Source organism: Hypanus sabinus, chromosome 4, assembly GCF_030144855.1.
Source record: "Hypanus sabinus isolate sHypSab1 chromosome 4, sHypSab1.hap1, whole genome shotgun sequence".
In the NCBI taxonomy this organism is placed as follows: Eukaryota; Metazoa; Chordata; class Chondrichthyes; order Myliobatiformes; family Dasyatidae; genus Hypanus; species Hypanus sabinus.
The window spans coordinates 2,546,290-2,565,857 of NC_082709.1; the positions used below are offsets into that span (position 1 = coordinate 2,546,290).

The 19,568-nt window shown below is 42.5% G+C and overlaps 1 protein-coding gene across 16 annotated transcripts in view; it reads left to right on the top strand.

Annotated features, from left to right (window-relative positions):
- The window catches only part of nckap5l (NCK-associated protein 5-like), a 954,759-nt gene that overhangs the window by 526,095 nt on the left and 409,096 nt on the right, over window positions 1-19,568 (top strand). For all 16 annotated transcript variants that reach the window (XR_009511536.1, XR_009511537.1, XR_009511538.1 and 13 more), the window contains one exon: window positions 9,620-9,710. Coding sequence is in view for 13 of the 16 variants with exons in the window: in XM_059966283.1 (XP_059822266.1) it covers window positions 9,620-9,710 (91 nt within the window). In the remaining 3 variants the exon portion in view is untranslated. The remainder of the gene's footprint in view (window positions 1-9,619; window positions 9,711-19,568) is intronic.

Consider the following 19,568-nt stretch of genomic DNA (forward strand, 5'->3'; position numbering starts at 1 on the left):
TTTCTAATCGCATTTCCTTCTCCGTTTCCTGAGGTGGATGATGTTGGCAACATGGAGTTTGAGATGATTTGTCTGCAGAATTTACAACTGCCTTATCTATACAGGTTTTATTGAAGAAATTATTGATTCACTAAGTTGACTTCCAAAGAAGTAAAGTGTGTGAAGCGCAAAGGAACAGCTGGCCTACTTACAGCAGAATAGTTTAATGAAACAATGTTATGAACTGTAACAATTTAAAAATAAACCAGCAGCAAGTGATCTCACACTGAGTCAGGTGTTAATGTTAAAACCACTTTCTTTATTAATATCTACTTATAATGTAGTAACTCAACCAAGATAAACAAAAGTTAGCAGTGTTATATGTATATATGTGTGTAAATGTAACTCCCAGACTATTGAGCTTGGGAACAAGGTTTAAAGTCTTGAGATGGTAAAGTAGGAAAATTCAGTCATCCACGTAATAAATGATGGGCGAGGGATATTTGTAATCCAGGGTGAAACGTAGAGAAAAGGCGATGACATCGAATTCCACAGGTAGATGGAATAACCGTCGTTGAAAATCTTATCCGTTGAGCTGTTCCAAATCCACATATGAATTATCACCAAAAACAACCTGTCACAGGGATATCGCCTTCGAGAGGTGACCACACAACATACCCAGCGTTAACACAAGTGGCCCCAAAATCCACTCCTCTGGATTATACAAAGTGACTGTCTCACATACATGTGCACCGTGAGCCGATGTTTAACCCAATCTTTTCAGCTTAAAAGAGTTCCAGAACATCGCAGTGACCATGGCTGAAGTTCTGGCAGCTGCTCTCCTCTCTCTCTACTACGCCTGTGTAAAAAGCTGAAGCAAACTGACGTCATAGTCAGGTGCTCTTACAGTAACACTCTCAGTACGACCGCAGGCTTGTAACGGTAGAAGCTGCTGCAACGAAAGGTCCGGAACATGAAGCTATGAGAAATATTTATATACAATACAGAAACTGGTGTTACCTGTGTGTAATGCAAAAGTGGATGAAGTGGAGTGATATTTGGAAACTTGACTTTTTGAAGCATCATTTAACAAGAAAATCAAACATGGATGGTATGCAAAAGCTCCTGCAAGAAAATCCTTCATTACCCGCTACAGGCCTGTTACATATGTTTTGTGAGGGTGCAGATGAACGAGAGTGAAAACGATCGATCCCAGAGGAGATCAAAATTCTTATTGGCGGTGTTTTGCTAGCTGTTAAAATGAATGCCCCTATATATAAAATTCAGTGCGTACATGATGCTGTCACTGGGCAAAAAAATGCACAGCACAAGATTTTTGCGCACACTGCTCATTACAAATTAGAGGGAAAATTGCGATCAAGAGATTTTTATTGGAAATAATTCCGTACAAAATGAGTAATTGAAAGCATCACAGACAAAAATTGGCAAAAATGTGTGCAATTTAGGTCACCTATTTACAGAAGGATATAAATATGGTTGAAAGAGTACAGAGGAAATTTACAAGGATGTTGTTGGGACTGGACGACCTGAGTTATAGGGAAAGTTTGAATAGGATAGGACTTTATTCCTTGGAACATAGAAGATTGAGGGGAGATTTGGTAGAGGTATACAAAATTATGCGGGGTATAGATAGGGTAAATAAAGCAGGCTTTTTCTGCTGAGGTTTGGTGGGACTACAACCAGAGGTGTTGAGGTGAGGGTGAAATATGAAAAGTTTAAGGGGAACATGAAGGGAAACTTCTTCTCTCAGAGGGAAGTGAAACTGTGGAACAAGCTACCAGCACAAGTATTGCATGCGAGCTTGAGGTCCGTGTGTAAGACAAGTTTGGTAGGGCTCCAGAAGGCTATGTTTCCAGTGCAGGTTGATGGGAGTAGGCAGTGTAAGTGGGTCAGCATGGACTAGATGGGCCAAATGCTTGTTTATTTTCTGTACTTTTCTGTAACTTCATGACTCTAATTTCATACAAAATGAATTCTTGAAAGCACCACAGTCAAAAATTGGCAAGAGTATTTTAAAATCTACCAAGCTGCAATCAGTAATAAATGTAGATTATATAAAATTGTTTGGAGAAATTAGAAATCTTGAGTTTATGATCAGTGGCAAACAAGTAGTGGTGAAGTGCCCTGGAAATTTACAAGGATGATGCATGGGCTGGGGTCCTGAGTTACAGGGAGTGATTGGCCACACCAAATCATTTTTCCCCACAACACAGGAGCATGTGGGGTGACCTCACATAAGTTTATAAACTCATGAGGGATGTGGGTTCATAGCTTTTTCTCCCCCAGAGGTGTGAATTAAAAATAAGAGGGTACAGAAACACAGTAAGAGTGAGAGATTTAAATTCTTTACACAGAGACTGACCAGTACCTGGAATGAGCAGTCAGTAGCAGTGGGAGGTGGGCACACTTAAATCATTTGAGGATTTGGATAGGTACATGGAAGGGAAGGGTTTGGAGGATTATGGGTTGAAAGTGGGCAACTGGGATTAGCAGGAAGGATGCTGTGGTCAGTCGGCATGGGCTGAAGGACCTGTTTCTGTGCTGTATTACTGTAACACTATGACCCACAGAATTTCTGTCTGTTTTTACACTGTTATCAACAGTTACAGAGAATGCAGCTCCCTCCTCAGGAGCTCGTAAGCAGGGAAAGCAGTAAGTTTGGTCAGTGGTGACATTGAACTTGCCTCCACCACGTGCTGGCAGCCCATTCCACACTCAGCACCCTCTGGGTGAAGAAGTCCCCTAACATGTTCTCCTTGAACATTTCACCTTTCTACCTTAACCCATAATCTCTGGTTGTAGTCCCACCCAACTTCAGTGGAAAAAGCCTGCTTGCATTTACCCTATTTATACCCCTCATAGTTCTGTTTACCTCTATCAAATCTCCTCTCATTCTTCCACACTCTAGGGAATAAAGTCCCAACCTATTCAACCTTTTCCTTTAATTCAGGTCATCAAGTCCCAGAAACATCCTTGTAAATTTTCTCTGCACTTGTTCAATCTTATTGACATCTTTCCTGTAGGTAGGTAAAAAAAAAACTGCACACAATACTTCCCTGTAAAATCAGGCCTTGCTTAAATTTTAAAAAAAAAACTATATTACTTTGTTGCAATCAGTGTAATTTTTTGACTTTTGCCAAACATGCAGAATGACTTGCTTGGCAGGAATTAATCCAAATTCATTACTAGTGAGCAAATGGGACAGACAAAACTTGCCACGATCTGTCCATATGTCTGAGACTCCAAAAAAGCCACTTAGTAATCCATATTTCCCACAACATACTTTTGCTATGCGTGTCCTCCGACCAATGATAAAGAAGTCAAAACTGCTGCCTTCCTGTGCCATTATCTGCCAAAGTCTTTGCTGGTCTGGGTTTACACCTTCCAACTGTGACAAAAATGTATTGCAGGCTGTTAGCATCTGTTTTTTTGTACTTCTAACATTGTTGATTAAGATTAAAGAGCAAGACTGTTAGAATGCAGTTCATGATGCAGGAGTGATGTTTGTATTTGCAGATTGCTCAAGGAAGAGTGGGTGAGGAGAAAGGAGGATGAAGTGATCTGGGAACTGGTCATGTAAATTTGATTTGTACTGTAACCATGTAGAACAAAATTGATAATGTGCATGCTGAGATTTTTGAAGTCTTTGGCATTGCAGAAACTGTAAATTCAGTGTGCTGTCAAAGGTTATACTGAACTTAACTTGAATATTGCCAACAGAGACATTTCTAATTCCACTAAAGAAAAATTCAGTTTTCTTAAAGTTCCCATGGGACCGTTTTGCTCTTGAATTTATAGCATAGATTCTGAAACAATAACTTAGTTTTTGACAAGTCCTGTTTGTGGCATGATCTCTCATACATGTGTACCGTTAAGCAACTAGTGTGGATATAGAATTCTCATACCAGCGACCTGCTCAGACCATCCTCTCTAGAAGCAAGCAAGTTATTTGACCATCTTGGTAAACCCAGACAGAATATTAATCTCAGGGAGATCCTGTGAATTGGCTTTAAACTAAGTAGCACGTTGGCATGGACCCAACAGCATTTAAAAGTAAAAGGGAGGATGCATGCAGGAGAGGTTATGGGAGTCTCCACAATAAAAAAAGGACAAAAAACATTAAAAAGGGATAAGAATTTAAATTCCTGTAACATGGAGACATATTTGAAAAGGATCATGTATACAGGACTGAAGGTGTTATATTTGAATAAGGTATATGATGTGTAGAACAGTTAGAAATTGGCAGGTATGACATCACACAGTCGTCATTGAAAGCTGGGAGCTAAATATCCAAGGATACATAACTTATTGAAAAGACAGGAAAGTATGCAAAGGGAGTGAGGTGGCTCTTTTGGTAAAATTGAAAAAAAAATCCTGAGAAAGAAGTAACATGGGATCGAAAGATGTAGAATTGTTCTGGGTAGAGTTCAGAAACTGCAAGGATGAAAAGACCCTAATGGGAGTTATATACAGGCTTTTGAACAGTTGCCAGGCTATGGGCTACAAATTACAATGGGAAACAATAAAAATAGCATATAAGAAGGACAATGTTATAGTGGTCTTGCAGGATTTCAATATGCAGATAGATTTGGAAAATCAGGTTGGTGTTGTATCCCAAAAGAAGTGGTTTGTGGAAATCCTTATGAAATGTCTTTTTAAAGCATCTTTGTGGTTCAGCTCACAAGAAAAAAGGCAATCTTGGATTGGATACTGTGCAATGTACCAGATTTGATAAGCAAGAATAAAATAAAGGAACCCTTAAGAGGCAGTAATCATAATATGATAGAATTCATCCTGCGTTCTGAGGGGGAGAAGCTAAAATCAACTGTATCAATATGATGAATGAGTAAACATAAATACATCGATATGAGAGAGGAGCAGGCCAAAGTAGATTATAAGTAAATTATATTAGAACAGCAAGAACTGCAGTTTCTGAGAGTAATGCAGAAGGTCCAGGATCAGTTCATGCCGAAGAAGAGGAAGCATTCTAAAGGGACAATGACACTGACAAGTGAAGTCAAAGACAGCATAAAAGAAAGACAGAGAGCATATAGCAAAAATAGTGGGAAGATAGAGTATTGGGAAGCTTTTAAAATAGAAAGTACCTAAAAAGCAATAAGGACGGAGAAAGTTAACTATGAAGGTAAGCTAGCCAATATAAAAGAGGCATGATAGATATTCACTTTCCAGGGCCAAGGAGATTTATTTTTGCCACGTTCAGCTTTCTAACTTAGCAGCTGTAAGCTTCAAGTAAGTTAAACTTCCACCCAATATTCTTTGTTCAGCTTCTTGTTGTAAAGGGGAGCCAGTTTTCAGTTTTTAATGTAAATGGCAAACAGTAATCGGTCTGAAGTTCAAAGGATAACATTACAAATGAATAGCACTGTGTGTAGAGCAGAAATTGCTGGCCACAGCATGGGGCTGGCAGCTTAAGAGATGCAGTGTAAAACAATGGGGTTATGTTAATTGGGCATACATCAAACCAGACAACACTGGCTATATTAGCTAACTCAATGAAGTTTGCAGACCAGATTTATAATATCACTTAACACATCAAATAGATGATTTATCAATAGTCAGAATATTTATGTACTTAAAGAGTCAGATTCAGGGCATCAATTGTGAATATCTCCAAAAGCTTTTAGACCACTTGTGTGAAAATGTATCTGAAAAAATATCACGTGTGTGAAGTCACCCAATTGGCAAAAAATAGTATAAATGTTAGAAAGCAGTCAAGTTTGTTAAGAAGGGTCAAGAAACATCAAGAAGAATGACAGAAAGATGGGATGAATTAGAATCTATTCCTTTCCCTTCAATTTCTGTGACAGATGACTTGTTGATTTGTAACTCATTGGTACAGTACATATTTTTAGCTTATAGGCATTACACCTGTGTTTTAGAAAGTGTTTGTGATTTGGAGATCTTTTATAAGATGGAAATCCGCTGAGTTTAAAATTTTTTTTTACTAATTTTATCTAAATTTAAATTGCATCACTAAAGATAAGTGGACTGTACTTAAACTACTTTATTAGCTGGAAGTATCTCCTCCTGGTAGGGTGGGGGCCCACCATTCAAATTGTGGTATTGATAACTAAACTTGCCATGGAGGATAAACAGAAAAGTGACCTAGCCTTTGACGAGTAGGTGGCAATAATATAACTGCTCTTAATGAGGGTACCCATAGATCTCTATATCAGATAGGGATTTAGATCTTCATAATGAGTTTGGAACTTTGTGGTCAGCAAACACAATGGCATCACAAAGGATACCAAAATGATTTCCAAATATTTGAAGAGTTAAAAAAAGAGTCAAGAATGGACATTCGATTGCTGGAAGATAACATTGGAAAAGTACTCATGGGGAGAAAAGAAATGGCAGATGAACTGAATCAATACTTTGTGTCAATCTTCACTGTGGAGCATACTAGCAGAATGCCAGAAATATGAGAGTATTAGGGGGAGGAAGTGAGTGTAATTGCTAATACTAAGGAGAAGTTGCTTGGGAAGCTGAAACGTCTGAAGATAGATAAGTCACCTGGACCAAATGGTGTGCACCCCAGCATCCTGAAAGAGGTAGCTGAAGAGATTGTGGAGGTGATTCTTTCAAGAATCACTAGAATCTGGATTGGTTCTAGGGGAGTGGAAAATTACAAATGTCACTCCACTCTTCAAGATGGGAGGGAGGCAAAAAAAAAGAAAATTATAGGCCATTAAGCCTGACCTCAGTAGTTGGGAAAATGTTGTTATGGATGTGGTTTCAGGGTATTTGGAGGTGCTTGAGCCGAAGTCAGCATGGTTTCCTCAGTGGGAAACCTTGCATGACAATTTTTTTGGAATTCTTTGAAGAAATAACAGGTAGGATAATCAAAGGAAAAGTCAGTGGATGTCGTTTTCTTGGATTCTTAGAGCATTTGGTAAACTGCCTCCCAGAGGCTGCCAATCAAGGTAGGAGCCCATGGTATTATAAGACAGATACTAGCATGAATATCAGATGGGCTGACTGGCAGGAGGTAAAGGGGTGTTATGTGCAGGGACCAATGTTAGGTCTGCTATTTTTCACCTTGTATGTTAATCGCCTGGATGACGGAATTGGTGGCTTTCGGGCCAAGTTTATCGATAGCTCAAAGATAGGTGGAGGGTCAGATGTGTTTGAGGAAGCAGTGAATCTGCAGAAGGATTTGGACAATTAGGAGAATGGATATCGAAGTAGCAAATGGAAGTGCAGGGAAGTGTAAGGTCAACCACTTTGTTAGAAGGAATAAAGGTGTAGACTATTTTCTGAACAGCAAGCCAATTCAGAAATCAGACATGGAAAGGAACTTGGGAGGATTCCCTTAAAAGTCAACTTGAAGGTTGAAGTCGTGTGGTAGAGAAGGTAAATGTACACATTTTGAGAGGACCAGGAGATATGAAGGAAGGAAAATGTAATGTGAAGATATAGGATTAGCTGCCTTATGGTGGTCTGATCACATTTGAGGTATTGTGAGCAGTTTTGGGCCTATGATCTAAGAAAGAATGTGCTGGCATTGGAGAGGGTCCAGAGGAGGTTCACAAGAATGATTGCTGGAAAGGAAGGGTTAATATATGAGGAGCATTTGATGGCTCTGGGCCTGTACTTGCTGGAGTTTAGATGAATAAGGGGAAATCTCATTGAAGTTTGAAAGGCCTAGACAGAGTGGACGGGGAGAGGATGTTTCCAACAGTGGGGGAGTCTAGGACCAGAAGGCATACTCTCAGAATAGAAGAGTGTCCCTTTGAAACAGAGATGTGGAGGAACTTCTTTAGCCAGAGTGTGTTCAATCTGTGGAAATCATTGTCACAGATAGCAGTGGAGGCCAAGTCATTGGCTATATTTAAAGTGAGGGTTGATTGTTTCTTGATTAGTAAGAGTGTTACAGGTTACAGGGAGAAGGCAGGAGAATGGGCTTCACAGGAAAAATAAATCAGCCACGATTGAATGGCAGAGCAGACTTAATGGGCCAAATGGACTAGTTCTGCTCCTATGTCTTGTGACTATCATCAGTCATCTCTGGCTTGTGTAATGGGGCACTATTGACAATATGAAATGATGGGTAGTCACTGACTGCACCATTTGTCATGTTCCCATGCCCCCTGCACTAACGGAGATGATCTCCCCTGACCTTGCAGATATTTGGTGGGTTCAGAGCTTCTCTCACAGCTGTTCTGATACATATATTTTTGGGAACACTTCCTCATTGCATTTCTGTTCAGAATACATTTCATCATGCTGCGCTTTCTAAAGCTAGTTGATTTATTTGTGGTGAAAATTTTAAATATTTTCATTATGGTAAAAGCTTACTTTTCCAAATTCTAGTTGTGAGAAGACTGACTAATTCTTTTTGACATGAAGACTGTAAATTTAAGGTTGCATTTCAGCTGTTCTAAATCAGTGCCAATATTTATGGTAAAGATGGATCTTCCTGGAGTATTTGTGGACTTGATGAACATCAGATTGTGAGCTAGGATTGTTCCAGTCTGTCACATAAAACTACTTACTACTGTCTGAAGTGTAGATTAGATGTGGTTAATGCTGATTCTCATTTGGTCAACAGATGGTGAAAGTATTCATCTTGTGCTTCTTGAATAATAAAAGACACGAACAAGGACTGGATAATTGTAAGAAAGTGGTTGATTAGTCAGTCCTGTTCACTTTAAATCTGTGTGAAACCTCAGCTAATTAGATGCTGCTGTGTACATGGACTGTAGCACAGATGCTGCTAAAAGGTTATGTAATTTAAAGATGGAAAATACTACAAATGCATGCCTTTTTGTGGTTCCCTTGTACATTAAATATTTAAAAACTTACCAGTAACATTGTAAATTCATTGTTATTAAAAGAAGCATGTAAGACCCGAGTTTCAGTTATACTATTGATGCTATTCCTGATATGCAACTTAAGCGTTGAAGCTTGAATGATTGCATTATGTTCATCACACAAATGTTTGTGAAGCCTCAAGGATTTCAGTGGTGTGGATGCCTATATTAAATGATGACCATTTTGTTGTGAATTTGTATGGATGCTGATTATTTATTTACCTTTTGTTGGGAGTTCCTTTTCTTATCGGTGTTTAAACTAAAAAAATAGTTTAGTTATATGTATTCTCAGCAAAAATGTTCCTTTGCTTGTTTTAAGCATTCTGCTTTTGCTCAGCTCTTGAGTGAGCAATGTCAGTCTTCCATGAAATTCTCAGATTCTGATGAAAATGAAAGTCCAAGCACGTGAGACTTACTTCACCTGTGCACAAATTGAATCTCCTACTTGAGAACAATTGTTACTGTTGAGTGGTCTGACTTGAACCCAGTGTGACTGCTTCACTTTTCACTGGCCTTCAGAGTGCTACTATTTCTCTGTTGGAAGGCATTAAGTAGAAAGCTGGCACTTACTCACAGAGAGAAAGTGAAGACGCAGATAAAACGTGATCTTCAGTTTGCTCACTGTCCCCTTTTGCAACTTGTTTAAAGTTTCATTAGCTCACAGCACTTAACTCGTTTGTGTCACAGAGCAATGCGTATTCTTAGAGGAATAATTGAGAAAAGATTGCAAGCCAACTGGGAAAAATAAAAACACCGTGTAAAACTAATTCCTTATTTTGTTTCAGGATGGAAGAGACTGTAAGAAATCTACTCCAGAATCAAGGGGCAAGAGCACAGAGTGCAGGAACAGCAGCTGATCTTTTAAATGCTTGCCAGGTAGGAAGGAGTTCATAATTGTGGAGCTATGAAATTGCTGTGTCTATTTGGAGGAAAATGTTTCCAGGATTTCTAAATAATTTTATTATTTAAAAATAAAATGCTTCAGCAATTGTAGATGAAGAATGCAAGAGTCAACTGATTAAGGAAGTAAATACTAGTAACTGTCAAAGCTCTCTGCTGATTTTGCATCTCCATCTGGTATGGAAGCAGTGGGGCATTGGACCAGAAGTCCCTACAAAGGACTGTGGAAACAAGCAAATGGTTCATAGGGGTCTTCCTATCATCCACTGGGGGCATTTATCAGGAGCGCTGTGTACGTGGGGCCCTCAGTATTATCAAGGATCCCACCCATCCATCCAGCATCCTCTTTGACTTCCTACCATCAGGAAGGAGACTCTGAGGCTGGCCAGAATGGCCAGATGGGAAACATCTGGCCATTCATTAGGCTTCTGAACTCCCTGCTGCATCGCATTCGAAGTGTCACTGGTTAACCTGTTTTGTACCTTACAATATTTAATTTATACACTTTACTTTGTTTATCTGTAATTCTTACTTTCCAAAGTTATTGAGTGTTATATGTGTGTTATGTGTACTACTGTGCATTACACCTTGATCTGAAGAAACGTTGTTTTGTTTGGCAGTGTGCATGTATATAGTTAAATGACAATAATCTTGACTTGATTCAATTTAGCAGTAATCAGCATGTGGTTCTTTGACGTACAGTAAGTTGTGAGCATTCGTACTAGACTGAGCATAAAAAACCCAATACCCTTGGCCACAGTACTTCCCCTATACTGCTGCCATGGTCCATCAAGATATACAACATCTCTCTCTGTCAACGATGGTGATCCCAGCTATTCTTCATTCATGGTAGAACTTGCAGAATATTTGCCCTGTTAAGAGTCCAGTATGACTTTCATTTCCATTTCTCCTAGTTCTCACCACAATGGTAGTGGCATTGATGGGTATCTTCTGGGAGGTGGCATAGACATGTCTGTTCATCATTGCAATAGTAACATTGATTTCCAAGCCAGGGACACTGCAGCCTAACTGACTTTGAACACCCAAGATGACTTCTAACTGTAGCTTCAGGAATATTTCTAGAAAACCCCACCTTGGGAATTTGCATCCCCAAAGCTGAAGAATGAAGCTCAGTCATAGAAACATAGAAAAACTACAGCACAATACAGGCCCTTCGGCCCACAAAGTTGTGCGAAACATGTCCCTACCTTAGAAATTACTAGGCTTACCTATAGCCCTCTATTTTACTAAGCTCCATGTACCTATCCAAAATTCTGTTAAAAGACTCTTACCTTATCTGCCTCCACCACTGTTGCTGGCAGCCCATTCCACGCACTCACCGCTCTGAGTAAAAAACTTATCCCTGACATCTCCTCTGTACCTACTCCCCAGCACCTTAAACCTGTGTCCTCTTGTGGCAACTATTTCAGCCCTGGGAAAAAGCCTCTGATTATCCACACGATCAATGCCTCTCATCATCTTATACACCACTATCAGGTCACCTCTCGTCCTCTGTTGCTCCAAGGAGAAAAGGCTGAGTTCACTCAACCATCATCAAAGTCAATCTCATCAAAGCAAATCTCAGTGATTGGGGAGTGAAGAATGGCTAATTTTAAATAACATGCTAGAACTTGCAGAAATCTCAATTTCAAGGGGTGGGAGCAACTTGGGGAACTAAAGGGAGACTGGTTGCCTGGGCCCAATGGACTGTATGCTGGGGTTTTCAATGAGATGGCTAAAAGAAGAGTGGACCCATCAGTTTCATAATTTGCTAAATGCTGAGAAAATATCAAAAGATTAGAAAACAGCCATTCTGACTCCCTTTTTCAAAAAATGATAGACAATAGGAAGGGAACCATGGGCCATTTTGGTTTAACAGTTATTATTGGCTTGATACTAGACTTCATCAACATAGTGGAAATAGTGACTCATTAAAGAAAGCCTGATTATAATTAAAATTCAAGAGTGAATTTGTGGAATTCTCTGCCCTGGCACACAGTAGAGACTAAACTATTCAAAGTATTTAAAGTGAATGTGTTGCCTTTATGGCATTTGTTTAGTTTATTATATTTTCGCTTTAGTAATTCGTTTGTTATCATTTTCTAGTTAAAGCTAAGATTGTTTAAAGTAAATTCATTGTCTGTGACATATCGTGGCATGCGATGACGTCACACCCGGTTTCGCTGCGTCTTGTGGAAAAATACCGGTTTGGAAAAACCGGAAGGAGGGGGCTCACATGTGCAGGATCAGTGCGAGAAAAGTTTCTTTCTATGCACTAGAAACATTAGTGAAGCAACGCCGTAAGTTCATGAGATAATCGATATGTTGAATTAAAAATGTTAACGCTAATTCTGTTAAAAGTAATGACGATTAATAAAGTTTATGTTTTTTGTTACTTAAAGAGTTGCAGATAGTTTGTATTGAAGTGTATTTAAAGCCAGTCGATGGCGTAGGTAGATTCTGACTGTATGTTGCACTTTAATGTAATATAGTTGTTGTAGTTTTACTTTTGCAAGTATTTATGATGTAAATGTGATGTCAAGAAGGAAGCAAATACTGTATATATTTTGTATTGTTTTATCAACAGTTTTCACCATACGTTAATGTGGAAGAGTGAACAGTAAACAGTTAATCTTACTGGGACTGCCTCACTGACTGGTTTAAGCTTGGTGTTTAGTTCAGAGTTCTTTTACACCTGTGTGAGAACCCTATAGTGAAGATAGATAAATATTTGGTAGATTGAGGAATAAGGGGGGACATGGAGAAAGAAGGGAAGTTGAGGCTTTATACAGTAGATCAGCTATGATCATATTAAATGATGAGGCAGGCTTAAAGGAGTTGATGGCCTAAGCCTGCTCCTGTTTATTGAGTTTTTGTGTTCTTGCGAAACTACAGACTTGTTAGCTTGATATCAAGAATTGGGAACTTGTTGGTAGCAATAATGAAGAATGTGATAAGAAGACATTATAAAAATTGATGCTTGACTGATCAATTGGAGGTCAGAGTAATAGATGTGTTGTATTTGATGACATATTCTCACTCAGGAGGTTTGTGAACAAGATTGCAGGATGTGGAACTCAGGTATTGTTTTGACATGAATTGTGAGTTGGTTAACAAGTGCTGGGAGTAATTAGGTCCTTCTCAGGGTCCTTCATAGAGATTTGTGCTTAGGTTTCAACTATTCGTAAACTGTATTGATAACTTAGCTAAGGGAAATATGTCTAGCTCTGACATGAATATGAATAATGAAGAGGATGCAAAGGGAGTTCTGGACATAAATGTTGAAGGGGTACATCAGAGTACAATATCGAGCAGGAGTTCCTAACCTGGGGTCCGTGGATCTTTCGGTTAATGGTAAGGTTACGTGGTATAAAGAAAGTTGGTAACCCTGGATACGGTGATATGTAGGGTTATGCAGTTCTCTAGGAAAAAGAAACAGAAACACTGACATTTATTTTACAAACATGGAAAACCTACAGTACAATACAGGCCCTTCGGCTCACAGTGCTGTGCTGAACCTTTTACTTACTTCAGAAGTTACCGAGAGTTACCCATAGCCCCTTAGTTTTCTGAGCTCCATGTACCTATCCAGGAGTCTCTGAAAAGACCCTGTTGTATCCGCCTCCACCATTGTCGCCGGCAGCCCATTCTACACACTCACCACTCTCTGTATTTAAAAAAAACACAACCCAATGTCTCCTCAGTACCTACTTCCAAGCACCTTAAAACTGTGCCCTGAGAGAAGGAATTCTAGAGATTCAAGCAGACTCTGTCTCCTTGTACATAAGGCATTAAAAGGTGACATTTAAATGCAGCAGGTGCCTGGGCAGATTAGATCGATAGTGAGATCCAGTGGCTAGGAAGCTGGTTCTGGAGAGCGAAACACATGATAAGGCAGACTTGTCCAATGCAGAAACAAATCCTTTGGTGCACCATGTCCGTTCAGACCATTGTTCTATACTAATCTCAGTTAATAGTACTTGGTCAATAGTCATCTATGTATTAGCTATTCAAGAGCTTGTCTGGTGGATGTCCATGATGTCCAACAATGACAGAGGACCTGTGTGGGAGAGTTTTAAAGTGGAAAAGCTGTTGGACAGGGGCAGTTCCACTCTCTACCTCAGAATTCAGTGTCTGGTGGTACCAACAAACATCACCAACTGGGGCCTTGTTTGCAGTGGATGACCGGTAGAGGGCATCTTCTGCGCCTTACCATGTGTTTCGCTCTCCATGGAGCACTGCAGTACCAGCTTCCTAGCCACTGGATCTCACTATAGATCTCATCTGCCCAGACATTAACTCTCCCTGGTTGTCGAGTGACTGAAGCCACTGGAGAAAAGTACTGGTAGATATGAAGCTGCTTCTTTATTTGGCAAAACAAAATGCAGCAGGAATCAACACTTACAGTCAGAAGGCCTCACTGGCCCAACATGGGGCTCAATATTTTATGCGCTATCCATCAAAGGACAATTCCATATTTACAATGCTTTCTTTGAATCTGCATACACTTCACACCTTCTGATTTGCACCCACACCACAGACATCTAATGAATTTTAATCAGCATTGTCTGGTCTGTGATTCATAGCTGTTAGAAACCCTTTATTAATTTAAGTTGAACCTACAATTTACATTCAGATTTTAAGATTGGGAGCTGAGAAGTAAATGCGCTCTAACGACCCCATACAGCCCAAATGCTTGTCTACATACTTTATAAAAGCTGTGAGCATAGCTGCCTCCACCAGCAGGCAGCACGTCCACATTCCAACAACCTTCCTTGTGAAAAGGTTCTTCCTCTTTTTCCCTCTAACCCTTTGACTTCTTGCTCTATACCCGTGGCTTCTAGCTATAGGTACCTCTGCTATGGGGAAAATTTCCCAGTCTATGCTGGAAAAGATTTGAGTATAAGAGCAAGGATGTTTTATTATCTTTAAGTAGGACTTCGGTGAGACCATTCGGTCTGCACTCTCTAGTTTCCGTTATCTAATAAAAGATGTACTAATGTGATGAATATTCATCAGACAGGATCCTGGGAATGGGGGCTTTGTCATATGAAAAACGATCTACTAGGTCTCTGTTTTTCTGAAAATCAAAACAACTACAGATGTTGGAAATCTAAAATAAAAGCAAAATGTGCTGGAAATAGTCAGTGGATTAGGTAACAAATATAGGGGCAGAAAATGAAACAAGAGTTCAAGTCAAAGGTCCTGTATCAGAACTGTGAAGAACAGAAAAGTAATTTGCTGAGCTTTGGGATGGTGGAAGGTTGGTATTTCTTTAGGGTAAAGCTGGGCTGACTATGGGATAAGGTCACCTGGTCACAAAGAACATAGCAAATGAGAACATCCTAGAATACAAAAGACAAAAGGATGTAGTCATACACCTTCCCTGTGACCACATGGGTTTCCTCTGACTGCTCCACATTCCAAAGATACACTGGTTGGTAGGTTATTTGGTCTTTGTAGATTGTACCATGATTAGGCTAGGATTCAGTTGAGGGATTGCTGGAGGCACTGCTCAAAAGGCCAGAAGGTCTCTTCCACTCTCTCTCAATCAATCAATCAATCAATCAATAAATGTCAAGCACAAGCAAAATTGCAGATACTGGAAATCTTGACGAAGGGTCTTAGTCTGAAATATCGACTGTTTAACTCTTCTCCATAGATGCATCCTAGCCTGCTGAGTTTCCCCAAAATGTTGTGTGGTTTGCTTGAGTAGATAAATGTCCTCTTTGAGAAATGCAAAATACTCAACAGGATGCAGAGAGGTTCTCTCTGCTGGTTAAGCAATGCCAAGCTTTGTGTCATCAATGTACCGTTTAGTGAAACCAGTTAGGATTGAACTGAGGAGGAATCTTCATTCAAGGCATGCTGAATAGTTGGATTTTTAAATATCTAAGACAGCTGTGGAAGCTTAGCATTGATTTCACTTGCAACTGAAATCAATAGTCTTCAGAATATCAGAGGATTCGGAGGATGTGGGAGCACATCAAGAAAAGGCTGAAGTTCGAGGAACTGATATGATCATTTTGATTGGAGATGTAGGTTCAAAGGTTTGAATTACCTATCTTTTGTTATTATGATTGCTTTCATATCTTTTAAGATTCCCTTTGAATTACATTGCTACTGAATGCTCAGGAGAATCTGCTCAAAGTACGCTCAAACAACAATGAACTATGTAAAAAGCAACACAGAAAAAAGCTACACTGGACTACGGACCTACCCAGGACTGCATAAAGTGCACAAAACAGTGCAGGCATTACAACAAATAATAAACAAGACAATAGGCACAGTAGAGGGCAGTAAGTTGGTGTCAGTCCAGGCTCTGGGTATTGAGGAGTCTGAGGGCTTGGGGGAAGAAACTGTTACATAGTCTGGTCGTGAGAGCCCAAATGCTTTGGTGCCTTTTCCCAGATGGCAGGAGGGAGAAGAGTTCATATGAGGGGTGCATGGGGTCCTTCGTAATGTTGTTTGCCTTGCGGATGCAGAGTATAGTGTAAATGTCTGTGATGGCAGGAAGAGAGACCCCGATGATCTTCTCAGCTGACCTCACTATCTGCTACAGGGTCTTGCAATCCGAGATGGTGCAATTTCCGAACCAGGCAGTGATGCAGCTGCTCAGGATGCTCTCAATACAACCCCTGTAGAATGTGATGAGGATGGGGGGTGGGAGATGGACTTTCCTCAGCCTTCGCAGAAAGTAGGGACGCTTCTGGGCTTTCTTTGCTATGGAGCTGGTGTTGAGGGACCAGGTGAGATTCTCCGTCAGGTGAACACCGAGAAATTTGGTGCTGTTCACGATCTCTACCGAGGAGCCGTCGATGTTCAGCAGGGAGTGGACACTCCGTGCCGTCCTGAAGTCAACAACCATTTCTTTTGTTTTGTTCACATTCAGAGACAGGTTGTTGGCTCTGCACCAGTCCATTAGCCACTGCACCTACTCTCTGTAAGCTGACATCATCTTGCTGATGAGACCCACCATGGTCATGTCATCGACGAACTTGATGATATGGTTCGAGCTGTGTGTTGCAGCACAGACATGGGTCAGCAGAGTGAACAGCAGTAGACTGAGCACGCAACCCTGGGGAGCCCCTGTGCTCAGTGTGATGGTGTTGGAGATGCTGCTCCCTATCCGGACTGACTGAGGTCTCCCAGTCAGGAAGTCTAGGATCCAGTTGCAGAGGAAGGTGTTCAGGCCCAGTAGGCTCAGCTTTCCAATCAGTTTCTGAGGATGATTGTGTTGAATGCTGAACTGAAGTCTATGAACAGCATTCGAACGTATGTATCTTTTTTGTCCAGGTGGGTTGGGGCCAGATGAAGAGTGATGGCAATGGCATCATCTGTTGAGCGGTTGAGAGGGTACACAAACTGCAGTGGGTCCAGTGAGGGGGGCAGCAGGGTCTTGATATGCCTCATGATGAGCCTCTCGAAACACTTCATGATGATGGATATGAGTACAACGGGATCAGGGTCACATGAAGCCATGGGAGCAGGAGGTGGCTGGTGTAGATCACTAGTCCTGATTATGTGATCACTGACACCAGGCAGACAATCTTTGAAGAGTATTGATAATGGCTGGGGTCACTGGTCTTGTATAGACATTGCCCAGCAGAAGGCAATGGCAAAGCACTTCTGCAGAAAAATCTGCCGCAAACAAACCTGCCCATAAAACCACAATCTTCCATGTCATATAACACAGCACATAATGATGATGATCAGAATGTAATGCAGTAAGCTGATTATTTCTTGAAAGGAAGTGTTGTACGGTGTTAGCTGTGAAGCATTGATTTGCTACTTCTTTCTTGATCCTCCATTCCCAACACTCCTACCTTACAAAGGACATCCATATGGGCTGTGCACTGCTATGCAGGGACCCTGACTGACCCCTGTCCTCTGTGATGGGGTGCAGTTTGCTGGGACCCTGACTGACCCCTGTCCTCCGCGATTGGGTGCAGTTTGCAGGGACCCTGACTGACCCCTGTCCTCTGCGATGGGGTGCAGTTTGCTGGGTCCCTGACTGACCCCTGTCCTCCGCGATGGGGTACAGTTTGCAGGGACCCTGACTGACCCCTGTCCTCTGCGATGGGGTGCAGTTTGCTGGGTCCCTGACTGACCCCTGTCCTCCGCGATGGGGTGCTGTTTGCAGGGACCCTGATTGACCCCTGTCCTCTGCGATGGGGTGCAGTTTGCCAGGAGCTGACTGACCCCTGTCCTCCGCAATGGGGTGCATTTTGCTGGGTCCCTGACTGACCCCTGTCCTCTGCGATGGGGTGCCGTTTGCTGGGACCCTGACTGACTCCTGTCCTGTGCGATAGGGTGCCGTTTGCTGGGTCCCTGACTGACCCCTGTCCTCCGCGATGGGGTGCCGTTTGCTGGGACCCTGACTGACCCCTGTCCTCCGCGATGGGGTGCAGTTTGCTGGGTCCCTGACTGACCCCTGTCCTCCGCGATGGGGTGCAGTTTGCTGGGTCCCTGACTGACCCCTGTCCTCCGCGATGGGGTGCAGTTTGCTGGGACCCTGACTGACTCCTGTCCTGTGCGATAGGGTGCTGTTTGCAGGGACCCTGACTGACCCCTGTCCTCTGTGATGGGGTGCAGTTTGCTGGGACCCTGACTGACTCCTGTCCTGTGCGATAGGGTGTCGTTTGCTGGGACCCTGACTGACTCCTGTCCTGTGCGATGGGGTGCCGTTTGCTGGGTCCCTGACTGACCCCTGTCCTCCGCGATGGGGTGCCGTTTGCTGGGACCCTGACTGACTCCTGTCCTGTGCGATGGGGTGCCGTTTGCTGGGACCCTGACTGACCCCTGTCCTCCGCGATGGGGTGCAGTTTGCCAGGACCCTGACTGACCCCTGTCCTGTGCGATAGGGTGCCGTTTGCTGGGACCCTGACTGACTCCTGTCCTCTGCGATGGGGTGCCGTTTGCTGGGTCCCTGACTGACCCCTGTCCTGTGCGATGGGGTGCCGTTTGCAGGGACCCTGACTGACTCCTGTCCTGTGCGATAGGGTGCCGTTTGCTGGGTCCCTGACTGACCCCTGTCCTCTGCGATGGGGTGCCGTTTGCTGGGTCCCTGACTGACCCCTGTCCTCTGCGATGGGGTGCCGTTTGCTGGGACCCTGACTGACCCCTGTCCTCTGCGATGGGGTGCAGTTTGCTGGGTCCCTGACTGACCCCTGTCCTCCGCGATGGGGTGCCGTTTGCTGGGACCCTGACTGACTCCTGTCCTGTGCGATAGGGTGCTGTTTGCAGGGACCCTGACTGACCCCTGTCCTCTGTGATGGGGTGCAGTTTGCTGGGACCCTGACTGACTCCTGTCCTGAGCGATAGGGTGCCGTTTGCTGGGACCCTGACTGACTCCTGTCCTGTGCGATGGGGTGCCGTTTGCTGGGTCCCTGACTGACTCCTGTCCTCCGCGATGGGGTGCCGTTTGCTGGGACCCTGACTGACCCCTGTCCTCCGCGATGGGGTGCAGTTTGCTGGGACCCTGACTGACTCCTGTCCTGTGCGATAGGGTGCCGTTTGCAGGGAATCTGACTGAATTCCTATCGGTCTTGCAGTAATGGATCACACACTGTCTAGAGTGGAGAGATTGCCATTGAGGGCAGGGATGGGCTGATTGACCATGTGCTTTTTACTGTAACTTTATACCAAAAGAGCTGTTGGCAAAGACCACAGGAACTGAATAAGTGTGAACATGTGTGACAACTCCTACTAATGAAATGTCCGGCAGTCACTGTGTCAGCCAGGACTGAATGCAATGTGTAGTTCTGGGCTGAGCACCACAGGGTGCAGTGCCGTCCACTGTTCTGCTGATGGATGAATCTTCTCTGTGAGTTT